Source organism: Ursus arctos, chromosome X (genome assembly GCF_023065955.2).
Source record: "Ursus arctos isolate Adak ecotype North America chromosome X, UrsArc2.0, whole genome shotgun sequence".
Taxonomy (NCBI): domain Eukaryota; kingdom Metazoa; phylum Chordata; class Mammalia; order Carnivora; family Ursidae; genus Ursus; species Ursus arctos.
This window is the reverse complement of record NC_079873.1, coordinates 59,886,801-59,910,486: the sequence shown is the minus strand read 5'-3', so window position 1 is coordinate 59,910,486 and position 23,686 is coordinate 59,886,801. Positions and strand designations below refer to the sequence as shown.

The 23,686-nt window shown below is 35.8% G+C and overlaps 1 protein-coding gene across 5 annotated transcripts in view; it reads left to right on the top strand.

Annotated features, from left to right (window-relative positions):
• Positions 1-23,686, top strand: part of ABCB7 (ATP binding cassette subfamily B member 7) — a 217,620-nt gene that overhangs the window by 141,265 nt on the left and 52,669 nt on the right. For all 5 annotated transcript variants that reach the window (XR_007188314.2, XM_048213375.2, XM_026487192.4 and 2 more), the window contains exons 3-4: positions 1,630-1,716; positions 11,691-11,810. Coding sequence is in view for 4 of the 5 variants with exons in the window: in XM_048213375.2 (XP_048069332.1) it covers positions 1,630-1,716; positions 11,691-11,810 (207 nt within the window). In the remaining variant the exon portion in view is untranslated. The remainder of the gene's footprint in view (positions 1-1,629; positions 1,717-11,690; positions 11,811-23,686) is intronic.

The following is a 23,686-nucleotide window of genomic DNA, read 5'->3' as shown; positions in this document are numbered from 1 at the left end:
GGTACTCAGGCAGCCCTGTTTGGGTAGAGTCTCTGTGTCCCCTGCAAGGGGGGATGGGGATGGGCACACTGTGAGCCGGTATTTCCAGGCTTTTGTTCTCTGGCGGCTTTCTCTGGAGGTTTGCTGTGCCTCTTCTGAGAGACACAGCAGCAGTGGCCGAATCTCATCCTCTGTCTCAGAGCAGAAGGATCGCAGACCGTTCTCCACTGATGTTCTGGCCACTTTAACTCTTTTTCTGTTGGTGCTGCTCAACCCTGCAGCATCGCGGGATGTGCGCCCCACACCCGACATCCCAGCCCTCACTTCCAGGGCCGGCGGGTCTCTGTCCTTTGTGTTTCTAATACCACCAGCCGCCATACTCCCCCACGCGCTCCGAAGCTCCGGCCCTCAGTCTGGTGGCGCGTGTTCCCGGCTCACAGTCGTCTCTGTCTGCTCTCTTGCGGGTGCCGGTCCGGGAGTCCGCCCGCTCCCCTGTGCAGCTGGCTACCGCTTCCTGGCGTCTGAACACGGCGGCTCCCTCCCCCTTCCGTTTATCTTCCGGTATCTGTGCACGGTTTCACGGCTCCCCGATTCGTACCTCAATACTCATCGCTGGAGATGTTCATTTGTAGAGATCCGGATGTATCTTCCTGCGTCTCAGGCTGATTCCGTGGATGTTCAGGCTGGTCTGGTACCTATCCAGCTCGACTCAGGGGACTGGCTGGAAAAGGGGTCCCCTACTCCTCCGCCATCTTAACTCCTCTTCATTAAGTATCTTTTAATTGAGGAAAACTTTTAAGTATTAGCAAGCTTAAATTTTGAGCCTCATCTTTACTGTCTTTATTAACTGTTTTATTTTCTCAAATGACTATTATATTTTCTCCAGTAAAAGTTTTATATTTATCTAACCTAAGAATTAATCTTAAGCCTCTTTTTAAAAGTAGACAAGATGTGTGCATATTTTCAAGGCTTGTTGGGAGATTTATGGATAGTTCAGTTTTATAAGCTAATGCATTAGGCATTGAAATCTACTCTGCCCACGTGCAAGATACTGGTATAGGCCATGGGACATACAGGGATAAAAGAGACTATCTTTAATTTCAAGAAATTTGCCATGTAATAAGAAAGACAAAATATGCATGCGTATTACTATAGCATATGATAGACAGGAAATATTAAAAAGACACACACACATATGAGCAAGAATAAGGAAAAGAATTAGCATGTAAAATGAACTATATTAAATTATAAAGCAAAAAAAATGTATACATGTGGGAAGCAAGTGGGATATAATAGGTTAACCGTATGATATACTTTGCTTGCCAGTGATAGAGTAATAGATTACAGAGTACCGTAAGAGCAAATGACAGTAAGAAAGCTGGTATAAATCTTGTAGAAGTGTAATGTAAGTTTTCAAACATTTCGAAAGCTGTTTAGAACAAGTAACTTCTGTATGAGTATTATAGTTCAATATTCTTTGTGTAAGTGTATCTGTAAGCTAATTTTGAAGGTGTTTTGCTTTGTTCTGCTAAGCTAAGAGCTATGCCTATGAATTTGTATGGGACATTAGATTAAGCTGTCTAAGTCAGAGTTTTAAAGATCTGAAATTCTATAATAGCTAATGGATAACTTGGTGTCATCTTCAACTAGGTTCTCCAGGCCTGGCCACTGATAGAAAAGAGGACATGTTGGCATGGTCATGCAGGAGGAGGACTCCACACAGACCCAAAAGAAGGGGTAAGAGCGAATAACAAGTAACTGGAAATTCTTAATACATGATTGTACTTGCATAGAACATACGCATGCACACACACACGCGTGCACGCGTGTGTTCAAGAGTATTATCTTCCAGAATATTTTGCTTGACTCATAGCAGCAGGTTTTTAAATGCAAAACCTTATGAATTGACCGTGGTTATATATGGATGAGATTCTCTTGGGCTTAAAACAAACAAAAAATTCCATGATTTTCTAAAAAAGAAAAAAAGTTATCAACCTAAACATTTTAGTTCTTTATTTAAAATAGCATTGGATGAGGGGCGCCTGGGTGGCTCAGTCTTTAAGCGTCTGCCTTCGGCTCAGGGCGTGATCCCAGGGTGCTGGGATTGAGCCCCGCATTGGGCTCCCTCCTCTGCTGGGAGCCTGCTTCTTCCTCTCCCACTCCCCTGACTTGTGTTCCCTCTCACTGGCTGTCTCTCTCTCTCTCTGTCAAATAAATAAATAAAATCATTAAATAAATAAATAAATAAAATGCATTGGTTGAGGTTATTTGTTATATAATCCAGCCTTATTAATAAATAGGTAAATTAGATTTAACACTTAAGCAATTTGTGTGTGTGTGTGTGTGTGTGTGTGTGTGTGTTGAGGTTAACATTTCCCCTTGTATGCACTTAGTTTAGAAAGATCCTAGAATGTCCCATTGCTTCCTGATAAATCCTCCGTTTACCTAATCCATTTATTTAATTATCCTTATTCTTTTTAAAATATTTTTATAATTCCAGTTAGTTAACATAGTGTTATATTAGTTTCAGGTGTACAGTATAGTGATTCAATGCTTCCACACATTACCCTGTGCTCATCACAACAAGTGCCTTCCTTAATCTCCATCACCTATTTAACCTATTCCCCCACCCCCTCCCCTATGGTAACCATCAGTCTCTTCTCTATAATTACGAGTCTGTTTCTTGCTTTGTCTTTCTCTCTCTCTTATTTTTTTCCCCTTTGCGTGTTTGTTTTGTTTCTAAAATTCCATATAAGTGGACTCATATGGGTATTTGTCTTTTTCTGACTGACTTATTTCACTTAGGATTATACTCTCTAGCTATATGGATGTCTTTGCAAATGGCAAGGTTTCATTGCCATGGCTGAATAATATTCCATTGTGTGTGTGTGTGTGTGTGTGTATGTGTGTGTATATATATATACATATATATATATATACATATATGTATACATATATATATATATCTCACATTTTCTTTTATCTATTCATCAGTTGGTGAACACTTGGGCTGCTTCCATATCTTGGCTATTGTAAGTAATACTGTTAGAAGCATAGGGGTGCATATATCCCTTTGAATTAGTGTTCTTGTCCTTGTATAAGTAGCCAGTTGTGAGACTGCCAGATGGTAAAGTAGTTCTATTTTTAACTTTTTGAGGAACCTCCGTACTGTTTTCCACAGTGGGCTGCACCACTTGTCTGTTCTTAACACTACTAATAAAAATTAATAATGCTGCTCAGAAGGTATTTAAATCATCTGTTTACCCAATCCCTGTAGTAAAAGGGATTGTGAAAAAAGAGTGACAGTTTCAGTATTTGGAAGCTCTTTTTTTAAAATAGATACATTAAGAAATTATTTGTTTTATAATACAGTCTTCAGATTTCTGAAGAATTTTGGTGCTATATTCCTGCAGTTAAACTTTTTTACTGTGCTGCTTTTGAAGAATCATCTATAAGTAAATTTAGTTCAATCTGTGCTCATTATAACATGAGTAATGAACTTAAAATAAGGACGACTTTCTGGACTTTGCTTGACATACTTTTTTTATGTTAGCAACAGATCCTCATTGGATATAGTAAGAAGCTAGTAGTATTAAAAGAGAGATTAGCACTTAATAGAGCAATCGGAGAGCTTTGGTACAAATCTTGATATAATCAAAAGGAGTGGAACAGCAATTTGGAGTAATAAAAAATTGGAAGTCTGGGGAGAAAATGGAATAATGAATCTCCAGGCTCGTTAAGATGAGTGGACACTTAGATCAATGGACAAGAATACCTGGATGACGTGGAGAGGCTGTTTTCTAGCTCTGATTTTATTCATCATCAAGTAACCTTATGATCTTTAATTTTTCCAGTTGACTTCCCTTTGGGATAGGGGATTAACTGTCCAATGTGAATATCAGTCAGCTTGTTATTTTTTTATTCTATATTATTAAATTGATTTATGGTACAGATGCATCTCATATGTACCATAAACTAGTTTTAGGCCCTTTTCGATGCTAGATAAACTCTTCATTTGTGGTATCAGACCAACAAAGTATAGAAAACAAACCTTATGGTATAGAGAAAGTAACAATAATAGTAAAGCTTTTTCTGACAATGTATCTTTCATCTCCCATCCATAAACTTACTATATACTTATATCTCCAATAATATTGGAAAAGTTTTCAGTTATCCTTGATTTTTCCATTAGACATCTGTTCAACATGCTTGTCTTTTGACCTAGCTTTTGTCAAACCACTGTTATTTCTAACAATATTGAAGTAGTGGCTGAATTTATTCCTTTAATTGCAGGTAGTTACCTTTAGCATGGATTGAAACAAGAGTTCTCTTCTCTGGACAGTTTCCACTGTCCAGTTTGGGCACTTCCAAATTATCTGCTGCTAAATTGGTTCTTTAGGGAGAAAACATTCAGTCTATAGTGTACATTTATACAAAATAAATTGCATCCAACGTTTTTAGTATATATTTTATTCTCTCTCACCACAGATTTTGCCCCCAAGTACTTTCTTTATTAACTAGTCCCTTGATCTAGAATTAGAACATTTCTTGCTCTTAGAATTCAGGAATGTCTTTTTTTTTTTTTTTTTTTTTTTTTAGTAATCTCTACACCCAATATGGGGCTCAAACTCGTGAGCCCAAGATCAAGAGTCACATGCTCTACTGACTGAGGCAGCCTGGTGCCCCTCAATTCAGGAATGTCTTTAAAACCAGAGTTCTTAGATACGTCACATATCAGTTAAAGAAAAGGTTATTTTGTTACCTTTATCAAATGATCATTTTCTTTTTTCTTACTCTTTTATTTTCATATCAAAGCCCAGTGAGCTGCACACCCTTGAAAGCAGTGGACTCTTGGTAGAAAAAATTGTTCTTGCTTCAGTGCTTGACAACCTTTTCTGTTGTAAGATACGAAGTTACTGACCTGAGAAGCAAAACACATAGTTAGCTTATTAGTACGCAATTTTCTTCAATATCTTAAAATTCTACCAAGTGAGTTGCTCCAGATGTGTTTTGATTTTTTTTATTCTTGTTTTTGTGCCCTATCCACATAGTTATTAGCTATAGGTATTCACTTAATAGCACTTACGGCTGTTAGCGACTACATCTCTCCGTCAGGTCATACTGTTGAATTCATTACTGCTGCATATACGCAGTGCAGTTTGTGGCTTTCCACTTATACCCTATTTGGTCAGATGCTTCCAGTTTTATTTATGCATTTGTTTTTGGCCCACCGTACTATGATTTTGCTGTTTCAGCTCCCTGTATATAAATAGATACTCCTTTCCTTATTTCTTTTTACCTGCCCAGCCTCATAAGTCTTATGAAACTATATATTAATACCAAATAAGTAAATTTAAAAACCTGTGAGAAGTTATGATGACTTAATAAATCAAGTAATTGGTATACCTCCTGAATATAATATAAATAACAATTGTCCTCATGTGTTTAAGAATACATATGTTAATTTATTAATTGAATAAATATTTATTGAGCATTATTTCTGGTATCAGGTTTCTATTTGTGGCACCTGCTTTTTTTCTTTTGGCCCATCTTAGTTTCAGTCACTTTCATCTCTTCTTTGACAGCTCTCTTCTACTTTTTCTAGGATAAAAAGATATAATTTGTTACCATACAGAGGTATAGTGAGCCTATCTGAATTCTTTCTTGTATTACTTTTGTGTTTTCTTTCTGAATCCAATTGATTTCCTTTATTATGGCAAGCTAATTCCAGTATATATTTGAGACCTTTGTAAAAACGTTTATTCCTCATACTAACATAGTACTAGTTTTAATGGGGCTTAAAATGTCAGCTTCACATTTTAAATTTGAAGCTATTTAGCTGTAGCAAGAAGGCCTCATTGTATTTATTGTTAGCAAAGAAAAAGTAGATTCACTCCTACTTCTATAGGCCTTTTAATGATATTTCTATAGCATTCGAATTTAGGGAGCTTTCGTTATCATGATATGTCCTTGCAGTTAGGTTTTTAAAATGACTTTTGAATTTTTCTTATTGTGATAATGATAAGCAGAAAAGTGGAAGAATTTCATGTTTTCTGTTTACATGTAAGTGAGGCTTAAATAAAAATTAGATATCAACCGTTGGTTGCTTCAGGAATTTTGACCCCTGAGAAAGAACTTCCTTCCTTAAATCATTTCTTTTCCTATCCTGTAATTACTCCTTACACAGTATGTTTTCAAATAAGTGAATTTCTTATCATACTCCTTGACCATTTCCTATATTTTCCACCCATTCTTTAAGAATGTGATCTTAAATGAGTATGTATGCTATTTGTGTTGCTTAGTCTGAAATGAAAAGTAAGTTGAAATGAAGGTGGTTTTGAATTCAGTCTCAAGCTTGTGGATTTATTTATTTATTTTTTTAATAATATTTTTTTATTATGTTAGTTATCATACAGTACATCCCTGGTTTCTGATATAAAGGTCAGTGATTCATTAGTTGCGTATAACACCCAGTGCACCATGCAATACGTGCCCTCCTTACTACCCATCACCAGCCTATCCCATTCCCCCACCCCCCTCCCCTCTGAAGCCCTTAGTTTGTTACTCAGAGTCCATAGTCTCTCATGCTTTGTTCCCCCTTCTGATTACCCCTCCTTTCTTTATCCCTTTCTTCTCCTACCGATCTTCCTACTTCTTCTGTTCCATAGATGAGAGGAACCATATGATAATTGTCTTTCTCTGCTTGACTTATTTCACTTAGCATTATCTCCTCCAGTGCCGTCCATGTTGCAGCAAATGTTGAGAAATAGTTCTTTTTGATAGCTGAGTAATATTCCATTGTATATATGGACCACATCTTCTTTTTTTTTTTTTAAGATTTTATTTATTTATTTGACAGAGATAGAGACAGCCAGCGAGAGAGGGAGCACAAGCAGGGGGAGTGGGAGAAGAAGAAGCAGGCTCATAGCAGAGGAGCCTGATGTGGGGCTCGATCCCATAACGCTGGGATCACGCCCTGAGCCGAAGGCAGACGCTTAACCGCTGTGCCACCCAGGCGCCCCTGGACCACATCTTCTTAATCCATTCATCTGTTGAAGGGAATCTCGGTTCTTTCCACGATTTGGCTATTGTGGACAATGCTGCTATGAACATTGGGGATGCATATGGCCCTTCTCTTCACTACGTCTGTATCTTTGGGGTACATACCCAGTAGTGCAATGGCTGGATCATAGGATAGCTCAATTTTTAACTTTTTAGGGGACCTCCACACTGTTTTCCAGAGTGGCTGTACCAACTTGCATTCCCACCAATAATGTAGGAGCTTGTGGCTTTAGATAACCCTTTTGTTTTTCAGGATTACCATTGTGTGTCCAGTGTGTGAATTATGGGTATCCACAGTATGATGATTCTGGTGATTTTGAAAGGTGGTATATGGTCTTTCAGGATCTGTATTGAGATCTCCAGTGTTATTTTACTCTTGTGCAGCAGGAACGAGTTGGTTTAAAATATTTTAGAAGTGTGCCTCAGCCTCTGATACACCTTTTGATTTGGACTTCACTTATTAAAAAAAGACATTTTTCAAACTTTATAGTGTATCTAACATATAACTGAAGTCATATACTTTATAGCTGAATGGACTTATAATGCATGATTACACAACTTCAGAACCCATTTTGTTAAATGAAATGGTGACATTTTATGCACTATTAAGCCAACTAGAATAATTTTCTTGCTCTTAGCCATAACTTCTCTGTGTCCTTATTGAAAAATTTGGGGGTGTGTTGTAGAAGGTTTTGACAGGAGAGAGTGTTTAGAAAGATATGCAGAAACAGGGCCTTTTTGTCATTATTCCATCAAGAAAAATAAGACAGATAAAACTTGTAAAATGGGAAAGTGGTTGAAGTGCCTCAATTTGTGTTATAATGCATTAAATTATATTTATTTAGTAATAGTTTGATTGAAAAAAGTGAATTTTTAAATTACAGCCTTATTCCCATTTTTAAAAATATCTTACTGGTTATGAGAACATATATGAGTATATGTGTGTAATAAAATAAAACATTAACAAGTGTACTTTCAGCATTTCATGTTTTTGCCACCTTATATCTTTAAAGCAGCCAGAAACATAGTCCTGTGTTTAGTACAATACGAATAGTTTTATTTCTGTTGCTCTTTACTCAATAAACTGGGACTTAAACTAGAAAAGTAGTTTGCTGAACTTTGGGGGCAATAACCATAATATAAAACTACCCTGTATAACATAATGTGTTGTCCTGGGTTTCTTACATGTTGACACTTTTCCTCCATTCCTTGCTGTGTAAATCTACTTGAAATTGTGTAACTTTCCTCCCTCAAAATGAACTAAATTTTTTCTTATTATATGTGAACGACAGAAAATACAAGCAAGCGAAAAGAATGTAAAAAATTATCAATGATTCCATCTATTCACAGCTATTTATTTTAACACTTTTGGGGGTATTGCTTTCAGACCCGTTTGTTTACATGTGTAAACTCATACACACATCACTTTTTTAACATGAAAAATAAGTTTTGTACTTTGCTTTTTTCACTTTACATGTTTCTGTGTCACTACATATATTTCTGAATGGTTACACTTTGTTGTATACATTCTCTGTAAGTTGTTTGTACAGTTCTCCATTATTGATCATGTAGGCTGTTTCCAAATTTTTCTTGTTAAAACAGCATGAGAAGAAACATCCTATAGCTAAATTTTTCATTCCTTTATTCAGTAGATAGTTGTTGAGTACCTGCTGTATGTCAGCCACTATATTTGGTATTAGGTTACAACAGTGAGCACAAAACACAAAGCTGCTATTCACATAGAATTAAATTCTAACAGGAGAGCAGATGTTAATCAAATAATCACGCTTCTGTATATATAGTTTATAATTGAAATGGATGCTTTGGAAGAAGGAATACTCTTCTGTGAAAGAATACAGCCAAGGATCCTGACTGGGGTTAGGGAAGACCTCATTGAAGAAGTGCTGCTTGAGCTGGCAGTTAACTAATTGGAAGAGGTTGGAAAGTGCGTTGGTGTTTCACAGATGGAGATTATTTCAGACAGAATGAATGGTATTATGCAAATGTCCTGTGGCAGGAAAGTTTATAGCATATTCGTGGAACTAAAAGAAAAGAAAGCTAGTATGGCATGAATACTGAAAGCAGTGGTATATGACATCGTTAGAGATGTAGTCAGGGGCCAAGCCAAGCAGAGCCTCACAAGTGGTGTTATGGACTTTGATCTTCATTTTAAGAATGGTAGGATGCAACTGAAGGGTTTTAAACTATGAGTAATATCTGATTGCGGGGTGTACTAATTGAACAGGGAGGAGAGTAGTTTCAGAGAAATCATTTAGGAGGATGTTGCAAGTAGTTTAGGTGAGAGGTTATGATAGCTTGGATTAGGTTGGTAGTGAACATAGAAGTAGACAGATTGAAGAAATTTTTATGAACTAAAATTGATTCTGCTTGGTGCATATTCTTAAGTATTTTTGAAGGCATAAGTTTATAGAAATGGAATTCTTGACACAAAGGGCAGATTATTTTAAAAAGCTGATGGTAGATATCAAAATGCTTTCTGGATAGATTGTTTCAGTTTACTCTCCCATTAATACTGTGTTAGAGTGCCCATTTCAATATAACTTCACCAGCAATGAGCATTAACTTTTTGGGGTTTTTTAAAATATCTATTCCAGAAAGTGAGTAGATACTTCAGTTTTTTAAATGGACATTATTTTGCCAACTATAATAACAGTATTTTTGGAATATATATGTATTATCTTATTTTGACTTTACACAGTGTGGTTTTGATTCTTAATATCCTGCCTCTAAAAGCTGAAACTAAAACAAAAAGATTTCATGGGACTGTTGCCTCAGGAACTTGAGAGAAAGAAAAATGTAAGATGATTTAGGTCAGATTAAACATGACTGGAAAATTGTGTTTTTGTTGAAATTTTTAATAATGAAACTTCTGTAAAATTAATACCAAGACTCCTACTTTTCTAAACATTGCATTACAACTCTACTTTATCATGAGTTTTGACTGAGGGCTCCAGACTATTTTAAATAAACATATTGGTAAAGAGACCAAAAGTATGTAAAGATTTTGACCACAAAGATGGAAATATTGAAATATTTATTAAATTTTGTGTAATGTATTGATAGCTTAAGAGATGAGAAATAACTGTATAGTACATCTCCTCTTGTCCCCACTGAATAACTTTTTGGCAATATGAAGATGGCTGTAGCTGGAAGTAAAAATTAAGGGATATAAGTAGCTTTTTAAAAGCAATTTATGTAATTTCTTTTTCTCCAAGGTAGTTTGAGTTTGAAAGACACTGACCTTAGATCCAGAATAAAAGTTACATTTGCAAATATCTTCTCCCATATCATTTTGGTTTTTTGATAGTTTCCTTCTTTGTGCAAAAGCTTTTTATTTTGGTGTAGTCCCAATAGTGTAATTTTGCTTTTGTTTCCCCTGCCAGAAGAGACACATCTAGGAAAACGTTTCTGCAGCTAATGTCAAAGAAATTACTGCCGATGTTTTCTTCTAGGAATTTTATGGTTTCTTGTCTCACATTTAGGTCTTTCATCCATTTTGAATTTATTTTTGTGTATAGTGTAAGAAAGCAGTCCAGTTTCATTCTTTTGCACGTAGCTGTCCAGTTTTCCCAGCACCATTGTTGAAGAGACTGTCTTTTTCCCATTGTATATTCTTGCCTCCTTTGTCGTAGATTGATTCACCATAAAAGTAAGGGTTTATTTCTGGACTCTCTAGTTCCGTTGACCTGTCTGTTTTTGTGCCAGTAGCATACTGTTTTAATTACTACAGCTTTATAATATATCTTGAAATCTGGGATTATGATACCTCCAGTTTTGGTCTTTTTTTTTTTTTAGTTTTTATTTTAATTCCAGTTAATTAATGTACAGTGCAGTATTAGTTCCAAGTGTATAATACAGTGATTCAGCAATTCCACATATCACCCCAGTGCTCATCATGACAAGTACCCTCCCCGATCCCCATCACCTCTTTTCATTCGTCTCCCCCACTCCCCTCCCTTCTGGTAACCATCAGTTTGTTTTCTCTAATTAAGAGTCTGTTTCTCTCTCTTTCTTTTTTTTTTTCTTTTTGCACATTTGTTTTGTTTCTTAAATTCCACATGAATAAAATCATATGGTATTTGTTTCTGACTGACTTTCATTACACCCTCTAGCTCCATCCATGTCATTACAAATGGCAAGATTTCATTCTTTTAATGGCTGAGGCATATTCCATTGTATATATATACTGCTACTTCTTTTTCCATTCATTAATCAGTGGACAGTTGGGCTGCTTCCATAATTTGGCTATTATAAATAATGCTGCTACAAACATAGGGGTGCATGTATTCCTTTGAATTAGTGTATCTGTATTCTTTGGGCAATTACCGAGTAGCGTGATCACTGGATTGTAGGGTTGTTCTTCCTTTTCAAGATTGTTTTGGCTATTCAGGGTCTTTTGTGATTCCAAACAAATTTTAGTATTATTTGTTCTAGTTCTGTGAAAAATGTTGTTGGTATTTTGATAGGGATTGCATTAACACTGTATGTTAATTATACTTGAATAAAAGAAGTTATGTTTGTAATGTTTGCAAATTTTTCTCAAATATGTACATAATTCTACATTATTGAAATGCAGTTATATTTGAAATGACATGTTACTTACTGCTTTGTTTTCTCTCTTTCAACAGTTAAAAGATGTTGATACTCGGAAAATCATAAAAGCAATGCTTTCTTACGTGTGGCCCAAAGACAGGCCAGATCTACGAGCTAGGGTGGCCATTTCCTTGGCATTTTTGGGTGGCGCAAAGGTAAGAATAAGAGAAATTATACATTGTTTGTTGCTGTAACTAAGAAATAGTATGGCATTTTCTAATAGTGAAACTTGAGCTGATGTAAGCTACTTTGGGGGGAGCATTGTTAATTTTTAGGACCCTCATTTACATAACTATTTTATGCAATCAGAAATTATATGGTAATGTCCAGTTTATTTGTGGATCAGATTTAAGGGCCTCAACTTAATGGAATTCACTCTTGAAACCAGTGTAAGATACAGGATCATTAGTGGTAACAAAGCATAAAGAACTTTATAAAAGAATCTCCTCAAAGCCCTGGTGGCTCTTACTTAATACATATTTCTGGTAAGCTTGGTTCTCATCTCCCAGTAAATTGGAAAGAGGATGAAGACACATTTAGGCACACTGATAGCCATAAGTGGTAAACAGCAATGTGAAGGGAAATAAACAGGAAAACTTAAAAAAAAAAAAAACCACCCACAAAAACTGGGCATTTTTGTACCACTCAGTATAAGAGCCCTCTATATCTTAGCAGCCTCTTCAGTTTATCTCTGTACTATGTGTAGCACATTTTAATAAGCAGTTATAATGACTCTGAACTTTAAGGGAAAAAAACCTTATTTTTAGTTTATTCAGATTTTAAAGTCAGTGAAGTTTATATTTTTAAGTGCAACATGTAGTCTTTGGAGTCAGAATTCCTGGGCTCTGGCACTTACTAATGTTGTAACATTGGGCAAATTGCTTAGTCTTCATGCCTCAGTTTCCCAAGTTGTAAAATAAGGTAAATATACTGTTGTTATAAGGATTAAATAAATTAGCATACAAAAGGCTTGGAACAGTGTTTGGCACGTAGTAAAACATATGTATTAAAATAAAAATAAATTAATTTAGATTTCCATCAAAAATATGGGGGAAAAAGTCTGCTGAAAAGTATAAATGAGGTTTGACTACCACTCTTTTGTTTAAGGGTTAATATATTGTTTTAGAATCCAGGTCATATCACTTATTTCTCCTCTATGTCATGTATGTTGCCTTTTATTTACTCATTCTTTTCCTTACTCTGAAAATAGGTTTTGAGAACTTGTCATACAAAGGACTGTTCTTGGCCCTGCAGAGTATTCAGACGTGAATAAAGCATATTTCTGGGGCACCTGGGTGGCTCAGTTGTTAAACGTCTGCCTTCGGCTCAGGGCGTGATCCCAGGGTCCTGGGATCGAGCCCTGCATTGGGCTCCCTGCTCTACTGGGAGCCTGCTTCTTCCTCTCTCACTCCCCCGGCTGTGTTCCTTCTCTCGCTGGCTGTCTCTCTGTCAAATAAATAAAATCTTTTAAAAAAAAAGCATATTTCTTCTCTCAAGTCATACAGGATAAGACAAGTTATATTTTATTGCTATGGTGCAAAGTAGGTCATAAATGATTTAAAAGAAGTACCATTCAGGGGCGCCTGGGTGGCGCAGTTGTTAAGCGTCTGCCTTCGGCTCACGGCGCGATCCCAGCATTCTGGGATCGAGCCCCACATCAGGCTCCTCTGCTGGGAGCCTGCTTCTTCCTCTCCCACTCCCCCTGCTTGTGTTCCCTCTCTCACTGGCTGTCTCTCTCTGTCAAATAAATAAATAAAATCTTAAAAAAAAAAGTACCATTCACATATTGGGTGATTTCAAAGGAAAAAGCCACCAAATGGGGAGTCTGGAAAGGTTCCACAGAGGAGGTGATGTCTGAGATAGTCTTGGATTGAGGTGGGATTGTTACAGGTATAGGAGTAACATGGACAGAATGAGAGAGGACGTATAGCGTGTGTGGAGTAGTAAATAGTTCAGCTTTGCTCTTGTGAGGGGATAATGTTTCAGAGAAACTAGAAGTAACCTTGGAAAGATAGATGGAGCTCCTAATGTGAAATACCTTAACTGTGAAACAAAAATTTAATTACATTGGAAGTAGGAACATATATTTTGAGCAGAAGAGTAGTAAAGTTAGAGCTATATTTTAGGAAATTAATCTGATCCAGTTGTATAAGATGGATTAGGGCGGTAAGAGAACTAAAGTAGGGATACCATTGATTTTCATTTCATGTATTCATTCAGCAAATATTTACTGACCAGTTATGAGGCTGATGTAATAATCTAGATGAGAAGTAATAGCACTTTGTACTGGAGTAGTGGTAGAAATGGTAATATGGAGGGAAAAGATGCCAGAGATATTGTGAGGTAACGGAAGTAGAATCAACAAGACGTAGCAATGGATCAGATATTAGAAGTAAAAGAGAGGTAGGATTCAACGTTGATGCCGAGGATAAGAGAAGAAAAATGCTTATAACAGTAGGTAGGAAGTTGGGAGGTCTTGTTTGGGAAGATGAAAATTTAGGTTTGGGGCAAGTTAAGTTTGAGATGCTAATGGAATGTTGAGACAGAGATACTTAAATGATAATATAAAATGCAAGACAAGTTTAGGAAGGAGCCCCAGGCTAGAGAGATTAAGATGTAATAGTTGGGGGAGGGGGGAGAGGTAATAGTTGAGACAGTGCAGATCAGTTGACCAAGAAATAGAGCAGAAATAGAAGATGACTACAGAGAGAACCTGTGATAAATGTGCTCCTATAGGGTAATAAACAGCAATGGAAACAGGAAAGGAGTGATTGGAAAGTAAAACTAGAATAATTCAGTCTGACTGTTCATTGTCTTTTCTTCTTTCTCGTCTGTGGGTTCTGTTGAGTACTCTCCCAATGAACCAGACCCCTTCCCTGGGAGAAGACTAAATCAAGATACTGAACAACAGACCAAGAATCCATACTTTATTCTGTTTGTTTAAGCTGAACAGAGAGGATAATATTATAAATCTAATTTTGGTAGCTAATGTTGAAATTCTTTTAACTCTTATAATTTTAGCACAGTACTGGTTGCTGAATTGTCTTTTACCTACAAATTACTTAAGGATAAAGATTATTCTGAGCTCTTGTGTGAGGCAGAATTAGCAAATTGGCCTTTATTAGCTGAATGAAAGTATTTTGCTGACAAGTTAAAGGCAGATTGTTTTCTGGACTTCGTTTTGAGTCGAAGAGAACAGGTTAGAACATGACTAATTAGGTTAGTCAAAGGGAGGAATGTTAAATAATTTGTATTAGATTTTATTTTTGGAGTGAATTTCAGTTGTTCAAAATACAGATTTCTGTTGCTTGGTGACAGGTCAATGTCAGGGTATAAAAACTAGGTCAAGGTAACTTTCTTAAGGACTGAAATACTTTTAGAAGGCTAATATTTGATTCTTCTCTCAATAAATACTGAGCACCAATAGGATGGATAGTGCTGTACTAGCCTCCTATAAACTAATGATAAGTAAACAGAAGTGAATATAGAAAAATCAGTCCTTAAAAAGTATGTTGGATTCCTTTTGAGTCAGGAAAAGACATAGATTACCTGATGTTATAATGATTGCATGCTTGTACTTTCAGAACATATAGAAAAACAGTTTACTTTTCACTAGACAGGAACTAGACCATAGGATAAATTTAGGAATGTATAGTAGTAGCATTTAACCATTCCTAACATCATTTTTCTAGCTTCTCTACTGTGTTTAAAAGTGATTACTCTCCCAATCTTTAAAACATGGTCATTGTTTAATTTTGGTAGTATTGCAGGTATGATTTATACTTTGCATGCAAATATGGATCGTTACCCCTTTCATTCGTTGGCTTCCTATTTTTTTTTCAACCTGATTACATGCTTTGGCATATAAGCACTTTGGACGGATCTATTCCCCTTTATACTGTGGTCTTCCCTACCTCCTCCGCATACTTGTGGGAATCTTAGGGCAGGGTTCAGGAATCTTCTCAGCTATAAATGAATGCCACCCAGCCATCTGAGCAGCATGTGGTGGTTTCACAGCAAGGCCAGAAGCATCCGTGAGGGAGAAGGAGGACAGAAAGAGAGAAATGTCAAGTGAGAAGAAGAAAAAGGGAGGAGGATTTCTGCTTAACATATGGGGCCACAGCATACCATCTGCTTACTTATTTGTCTATTAATGCTCTTTTCATTCTGAAGGTCTTAAGGCTATCATTGTCTCCAGCAAAGATTTTTTAAGATAAACTGCATTATGTAAAGATGCCTTGCAGCCCAGAGAAACCCAAGAAGGATGGGTTGGTATTTCTTCTGAATTGCAGAAATTCTATTTTTAATATGTTGGAGTCCTATATAAGATATATTTTAGGGGTTCTGCTGCCAAGAGAGAGACAGAGATAGAGACAGACAGAGATAGAACACTATTTGCCTTCAGTCCTTAAATCCTTACAAATCATATGCAGTGCCTTTTCTTACCATCCACACATATATCCTAGGAGTATCACATTTTCATTAATCAGAGGATTTTGAGATCTAAGAATTTTTTTTAATTTAACCTATTAGTATATCACATGCAGCTGTGCCAGGATTTAAGGAAAATGTAAAACATATTTACTAAAGCCATCTGTTTACATAAAATAAGTTTATTTTAATGTTATAAAAAAGTTTACTCATCTTCTCTAACCAGCACCATCTTTGGAATGACTTAGTTGACAGAGAACTTAAAGTATCAAGTACAAAAGGATATCTCAATTAAAAACCTGTTACAAATGAAAATAAGCTTTATTTAAAATTATAAAATAATTTCAAGGGAGAGGGTATTTTATAAAAATATATCCCTTTTCTTCAAGAGTGCATCTATTATATAAAGTAAGGAATAATTTTTGTGTCTTAGTCTGTTTACACTGCTATAAAAAACACCATAAACTAGGTGGTTCATAGATGGCTGTCTTTTTGTTGTAACCTACATCATGTAAGAGGTGAAAGGTCTTTGGGGACTCTTTTATAAGGGTACTAATTCCATAAGGGCCTGATCACCTCTTAAAGGCCCCACTTCCAGTATCATCACTCTGGGGGGTTAGGATTCAACATGTGAATTTGGCAGGGGGACGTTCAGATCATAGAAGTATGTATTGAGCAACATTTGTTGAGTGGCTGTTAGGTACAAGATGCTGTTCTAGGCAACTGGGAATGCAAAAATGAATAAAATGTGGGCCTTGCCTTCCCTCCTAGAGTTGCAGTGTACTGAGGGAGAAAAATACACAAATAATATATATATATATAACATAAATATCCATAAGGGAGTCACAAATGAAGATATATGGGAGTTCCAGCAATTAGGCATTTAAGGAAGGCTTCATGGAAGAGCTAGAATTTTCCAGTAACTACTGTCTTGACATTTGTAACTTCAGAAGATTCGTGCATTTTTTGCTTAACTTTGATTCTTTAAAAATTTTCTGAAAAACACTTTTTAAAATGAAACAATGCTACCTAAAGCCTTTTGTTGAGAAGTATGATTTATATCTTGGAATAGTTTTTTAATTAAAAGACTTTATATTTTAGAGAAGTTTTAGGCTTACTGAAAAATTGAGCAGTAAGGACAGAGAATTCCTATACATCCCCGCCCCAATCCCACTCAATTTCTTCTGTTACTAACATCTTGCATTAATATGGTACAGTTGTTACAATTGATGAACCAATTATTTAAAAATATATTATTCTTATTAGCTAAGTTCATAGTTTACATTAGGATTCACTCTTTGTGTTGGACACTTATTATAGGTTTGGGGAAATGCATAGTCTCATGTATCTACCATTGAAGTATCATACAGAAGAGTTCTACTGCCCCTAAAAATCCAGTGTATTTCACTTGGTCATCTCTCCATCCTCCCAAATCCCTGGCAACCATTGATCATTTTACTATCTCTGTTGTTTTGCCCTTTTCCATAATGTCATATAGTTGGAATCATACAATATATAGCTCTTATAGACTGGCTTTTTTCACTTAACAATATACATTTCAGAGTCATTTATGTCTTTTTTATGACTTGATAGTTCATTTATTTTTATTGCTGAAAAGCATTCCATCGTATGGACATACCATATAATGTGTATATCCATTCACCTTTTGAAAGACATTTTGGTTGCTTCCAGATTTTGGCATAAAATAAAGTTGCAATAAACATTTGTGTGCAAGATTTTTGTGTGATATAAGTTTTCAGCTCATTTGGGTAATTACTGAAGAGTGCAATTGCTTGATTATATATTAAGACTATGTTTAGTTTGTGAGAAACTGCCAAACTGTCTTCCAAAGTGGCTGTACCATTCTGCATTCCCACCAGCAGTGAATAAGAGAATTTCTGTTGCCCCACATCCTTGTCAGTATTTGCTGTTGTCAGTGTTCTGGATTTTAGTCTAATAGGCGTGTAACGCTATCTCATTTTTGTTCTAATTTGATATTGCCTAATGACGTGTTATATTGCACATGTTTTCATATGCTCTTGGTCATCTCTATATCTTCCTTGGTGAGATACCTGTTAAGTCTTTTGCCCATTTTTAAATTGGGTTGTTCATTTTCTTATTATTGAGTTTTAAAGAGTTCTTTGTGTATTTTGACTACCAGTCCTTTATCAGATAGATTTTTTGCAAATATTTTCATGCAGTCTGTGGCTTGTATTTTCCTTCTTTTAACAGTGTCTTTCACAGAAGTTTTAAAATTTAATGTAGTCCAACTTACCAGTGTTTCATGGATTGTGCCTTTAGTGTTACATCTAATGTCATTGCCAAACCAAAGGTCACTTAGATTTTATTTTAAGTTATCTTCTAGAAGTTTTATAGCTTTGTGCTTTACATTTAGGACTGTGATTCATTTGGAGTTAATTTTTGTGAAAGGCCAATGTCTAGATTTTTTTTTTGCACGTTCAGTTGTTCTAGCACCATTTTTTTGAAGACTATTTTGCCTCCATTGGGTTGCCTCTACTCCTTTGTCAAACATCAGTTGAATATATTTGTGTATATTTATCTATTTCTGGACTCTGTTCTGTTCTATTGATATATTCTTTTGCCAGTGCCACACTTAATTATTGTAGCTTTATGGTAAGTCTTGTAATCAAGTAGTGTCAGTCCTCTGACATTGTTGGGTTTTTTTTCCCAATATTGTGTTGGTTATTCTGGGTCTTCTGTTTTTCTCTGTAAAGCTTAGAATCGGTTTGTCCATATCTACCAAATTGTTTGCTGGGATTTTGATTGGGACTGTATTGAATATATAGAGCAAATATAGGAACAGCTGACATCTTTATAATATTGAGTCATTCCATCCATGAACATGGAATCTGTTCATTTAGTTCTTTTTTGATTTCTTTCATCAGGGTATTATAGTTTTCCTCATATAAATCTTAGACATGCTTTGTTAGATTTATACCTAATTATATCATTTTGGGTACTAATTTAAGTGGTATTATTTTTTTAAATTTTTAATCATATATTTTTCACTGGAGATATAGAGGAAAGCAATTGACTTTTGTATATCCTGCAGCCTTGCTAGAGTTTCAGGAGGGTTTTTGTTGTTTTGTTGTTGTTGTTGTTGTTGTTGTCGTTATTGTCAGTTCTTCTGGATTTTCTACATGGATAATCATATCATCTGCAAAATGATTTTATTTCTCCTTTCCTAATATGTGTGCCTTCTATTTCCTTTTCTTACTGTATTATCTAGGACCTCCAGTACCGTGTTGAACAAGAGCAGTAGGAGAGGGCATCTTTGCTTTGTTCCCAAATTTAGGGGTAAAGCATCTAGTTTCTCATCATTAAGTATGTTGTAAGCTATAGGGTTTTTTGTAGGTGTCCTTAATCAAGTTGAAGAAGTTTCTTTCTATTCTCTTCCCAGTTTCCTGAGAGTTCTTATCATGAATAGGTGTTGGATTTTGTCTAGTGCTTTTTTTTTTTTGCCTCTATTGATACCATATGATATTTTTTCTTTAGCCTGCTGATGTGATGGATTACATTAATTGATTTTCCAATATTGAACTAGCTATGCATACCTGGAATGAATTCCACTTGGTCATGTTGTATAATTATTTTATACATTATTGGATTTGATTTGCTAATATTTTGGTGAGAATTTTTTTATCTGTAATCATGAGAGATAGTGGTCCAGAGTTTTCCTTTCTTGTGATGTCTGCCTGGTTTTGGTATTAAGGTAGTGCTGGCCTCCTAGAACAAGTTCAGAAATTTTCCCTCTATCTCTGTTTTCTGGAAGGGATGGTATTTACAAATTGAGTATTTTGCCTACTTTTCTTTTCTCCTTGTTTTGCCTTGCTAATCATATCTCCCTTTAGTGCTCTTGTCCTTTATATTCTTTCTCTCCTTCTGATCCTTTTGAGACTGGAGAGGTACACAAACAAAATTCTCTTTTACCTATTCACATATATTGGGCCCTTCTTGGCAGCACTAGTTACAGAGTCCTTAATTATCAGAGGCTGCTGTGAAAGAGATTAATTATTGAGGAATTTAGGTATTAAAAAGGTCTGGAAGAATTGGGTTCCTCAGATAACATAGATAATACTTGCATGACCAAGAAGGGAAAAGTCACTTTAAAATCTAGAGTTTGAGACCCTCAGCAGACTGCTCATGTGGACCAGTAAATTTGGCATCATATAGATACAGCATACTTTTGGCTGTCCTTTATGGTGATTGTACTTTTTCCTTAAGTTTGTTATTTAATTTATGTCCCAAATCTTGCATTTCCTAGTTAAAATTAAACAAATTCAGTTTCCTAATTATATACCAGTTTCTGAAAATTCAAGAATTTTGAAGATTATTTATATATTTGATTCGAACTTTTGATCTAGGAAAGAAAAAAAATTGTGGTAATAAGTCCTTTTATTTCTCTTATACTTAAATTAATGGTAAATTAATGAGCATGCTGCAGTTACAGATGAAACATAACTTTTGTCACATGATTATAATCCGGTAAAAACAGTTTATCAATATTTAGAAAACAACAGGGGGATTAAACTCTGTACTGAGTCAATTTTGATTAAAGTACATTAACATTTAGCCTTAGTTTTAGACCTCTCCAGCCTATAGGGAGCCAGGTTTGGTGTGACCTGAGACACTGGCTTTATTTTTAAAATTTTACTTTTAATATACATGCAGTAAAGGGTACTCTTTTATGATTTTTAATACATGGATATATTCATGTAATTACTGCCACAGTCAGGATACAGAATAGTGCTACCACCCCAAAAATCTCTTTTGTATAACCCCTTTGTCTATATATCCTCTTCAGACCCCTAACTGCTGGATACTACTGATTTCTCCTATCTCATTATAGTTTTGTCATTTTGAGAATACCATATAAATAGAATCGTATAGTATATAACCTTTTGAGCTGGCTCTCTTAAACAACATAATGCCTTTGTCATTCATCCAAGTCACTAAGTATATCAGTAGTTCATTTTTCTTTTTATTGCTGAGGTGTATTCCATAGTATGGATGTAATATATTTATCCACTGGTGGACATTTGGTTTCTTTCCATCTTTTGGCAATTATAACTAGAGTGACTATAAATTACACTTAAGTATGGGTTTTTGTGTGAACTTGAGTTTTCATTTCTCTAGGATAAATATCTAGGAGTGGAATTTTTGGGTCATGGTTAGTATATTTTTAACTCTATAAGAAGCCACCAAACTGTTTTCCGTAATGGTTATTTTTGTCTTCCCACCAGCAAGCAGTGTATGAGAGTTCCAGTTGCTTCACTTCCTTGCCAACACATGATATTGTCAGGCATTTAGTGGTATTTTGTGGTTTCAATATACATTTTCCTAATGGATAATGTTGTTGGATATCCTTTCATGTGCTTAGTTGCCAGCCATATATCTACTTTGGTGAACTGTCTGTTCAAGTGTTTTGTCCATTTTTAGTTAGGCTGTTGTTTTTACTGTTTGGTGAGTTATTTATACATTCTGGGTATGAGACCTTTCTTAGATATATAATTTGCAAATATTTTCTCCCATCTGTAGCTTTTTAAAAAATTCCCTTCGTAGTGCTTTATATAGAACAAGAGTTTTTAATTTTGATAGGTTCCAGTTTATCATTTTTTTTCTTTTATGGATTATGTTTTAGTTGTTATGTCTAAGAACTGTTTGCCTAACTCAAGGTCATTACGATTTTCTCCTGAGTTTTCTTCTAAAAGTTATATTTTTACCTTTTATGTTTATATTTATGCTCCATTTTGAGTTAATTATTGTATCCAGTTTGGTTGAAGGTTCATTGTTTTGTCCAGTTGTTCCTAACATAAAGGCTATACTCTCCCAATTGCATTTCCTTTGTATCCTATTGCTGCTGTAAAAACTTTTCACACTTGATAGCTTAAAACAACACATATGTATTATTTTGTAAAGGTCAGAAGTCTAAAATTAGGTTTCCTGGGTCAAAATAAAAGCATTTGTCAGGGCTGCGTTCCCTTCAGAGGCTCTTGGGGGAGAATCCATTTCCTTGCCTTTCTGTCTACATTCCTTGACTTGTGGCCCCTCCCTCCATCTTAAAGCCAGTAGCATCTTGAGTCTCTCTGAATCTGACTCTTGGCCTCTATAGTAAATCTTTTCTCTTGACTTTGGATCCCCCCCCACCTCCCTCTTATAAGGACCCTTTTGATAACACTTGGCCCTCCAAGTAGTTCCTAATACTCTCCCCAGCTCATATTCTTTAGTTTAATCACATGCAAAGTTTGTTTTGCTATGTAAGGTATCATCTTCGTAGGTTCTGGAGATTAGTACATTAGTACATGGAGATTTTAGGGAGCCATTATTCTCGTGTACCATAGAGAGTGTGTGTGTGTGTATCTTTTTCTGGACTTTGTTCTTGTCTGTTGATCTATATGTTTGTGTCTCTCCATTCATCAACACCACATTGACGTTATTGTTGTAGCTTTATAGTAAGGTGTAAAGATAGATAGTATGATTCTTCCAGGGATTTTTAAAATTGTTTTGGCTATTCCAGTTTCTTTGTCTGTCTATATAATTTTAGAATCTTGTCTATAGCCACAAAGAAGCCATATAGGATTTTTAAATGGATTTTAATTAAATCTCTAGACCAACTGGGGAGAATTGACATCCCTACTATGTTGAGTGTTCCAGTCAGTGAACATAGAATATCTCTCCATTTACTTAGATCTTATTTGATTTATTTCAAAGCACTTGTAGCCTTCAGCATACAGACACTGAACATGTTTGATTAGACCATTAGTTTCCAACCCTTCAGGGGAGATTTGGCACTATCTGGAGACATTTTTGATGGTCACAGTTGGGGATGAGGGTGCCACTAGCATATAGTAGGTAGATGTTAGGGACACTCCTAAGCATCCTAAAGTGCACAGAATATCTCTTCCCATAAGCAAGAATTATCTAACCCAAAATGTCTGTAGTGCTGAAGGTTGAAAAATCCTGGGTGCGGTTTATACTTAAGGATTTCTTTGGGGGGATATTGTAATTTTTTAAGATTTTATTTATTATTTGAGAGAGAGAGCATCAAAGAGCACAAACGGGGGGAGGGGCAGAAGGAGAGGGAGAAACAGACTCCCCACTGAGCAGGACCCTGGGATCATGACCTGAGCCGAGGGCAGATGCTTAACTGACTAAGCCACCTAGGCACCCAGCTATTGTAATTTTTTTTTTAAAGATTTTATTTATTTATTCGACAGAGAGAGACAGCCAGCGAGAGAGGGAACACAAGCAGGGGGAGTGGGAGAGGAAGAAGCAGGCTCATAGCGGAAGAGCCTGATGTGGGACTCGATGCGGTAACACCGGGATCACGCCCTGAGCCGAAGGCAGACGATTAACCGCTGTGCCACCCAGGCGCCCCCAGCTATTGTAATTTTTAAAAATGTTCGTTTCCAGTCATTCATTGCTAGTATATTGATACATTAATAATTATTTGCTTACGTTGGTCATTATAATTTGTTGATAATTATATTGATAATTATTGATAAATTTGGAGTTTGGCCTACCATTTTATTATTTATTTTATGCCAGTTTCCTCTTTGGTTACTCTGTTTCACCTTTC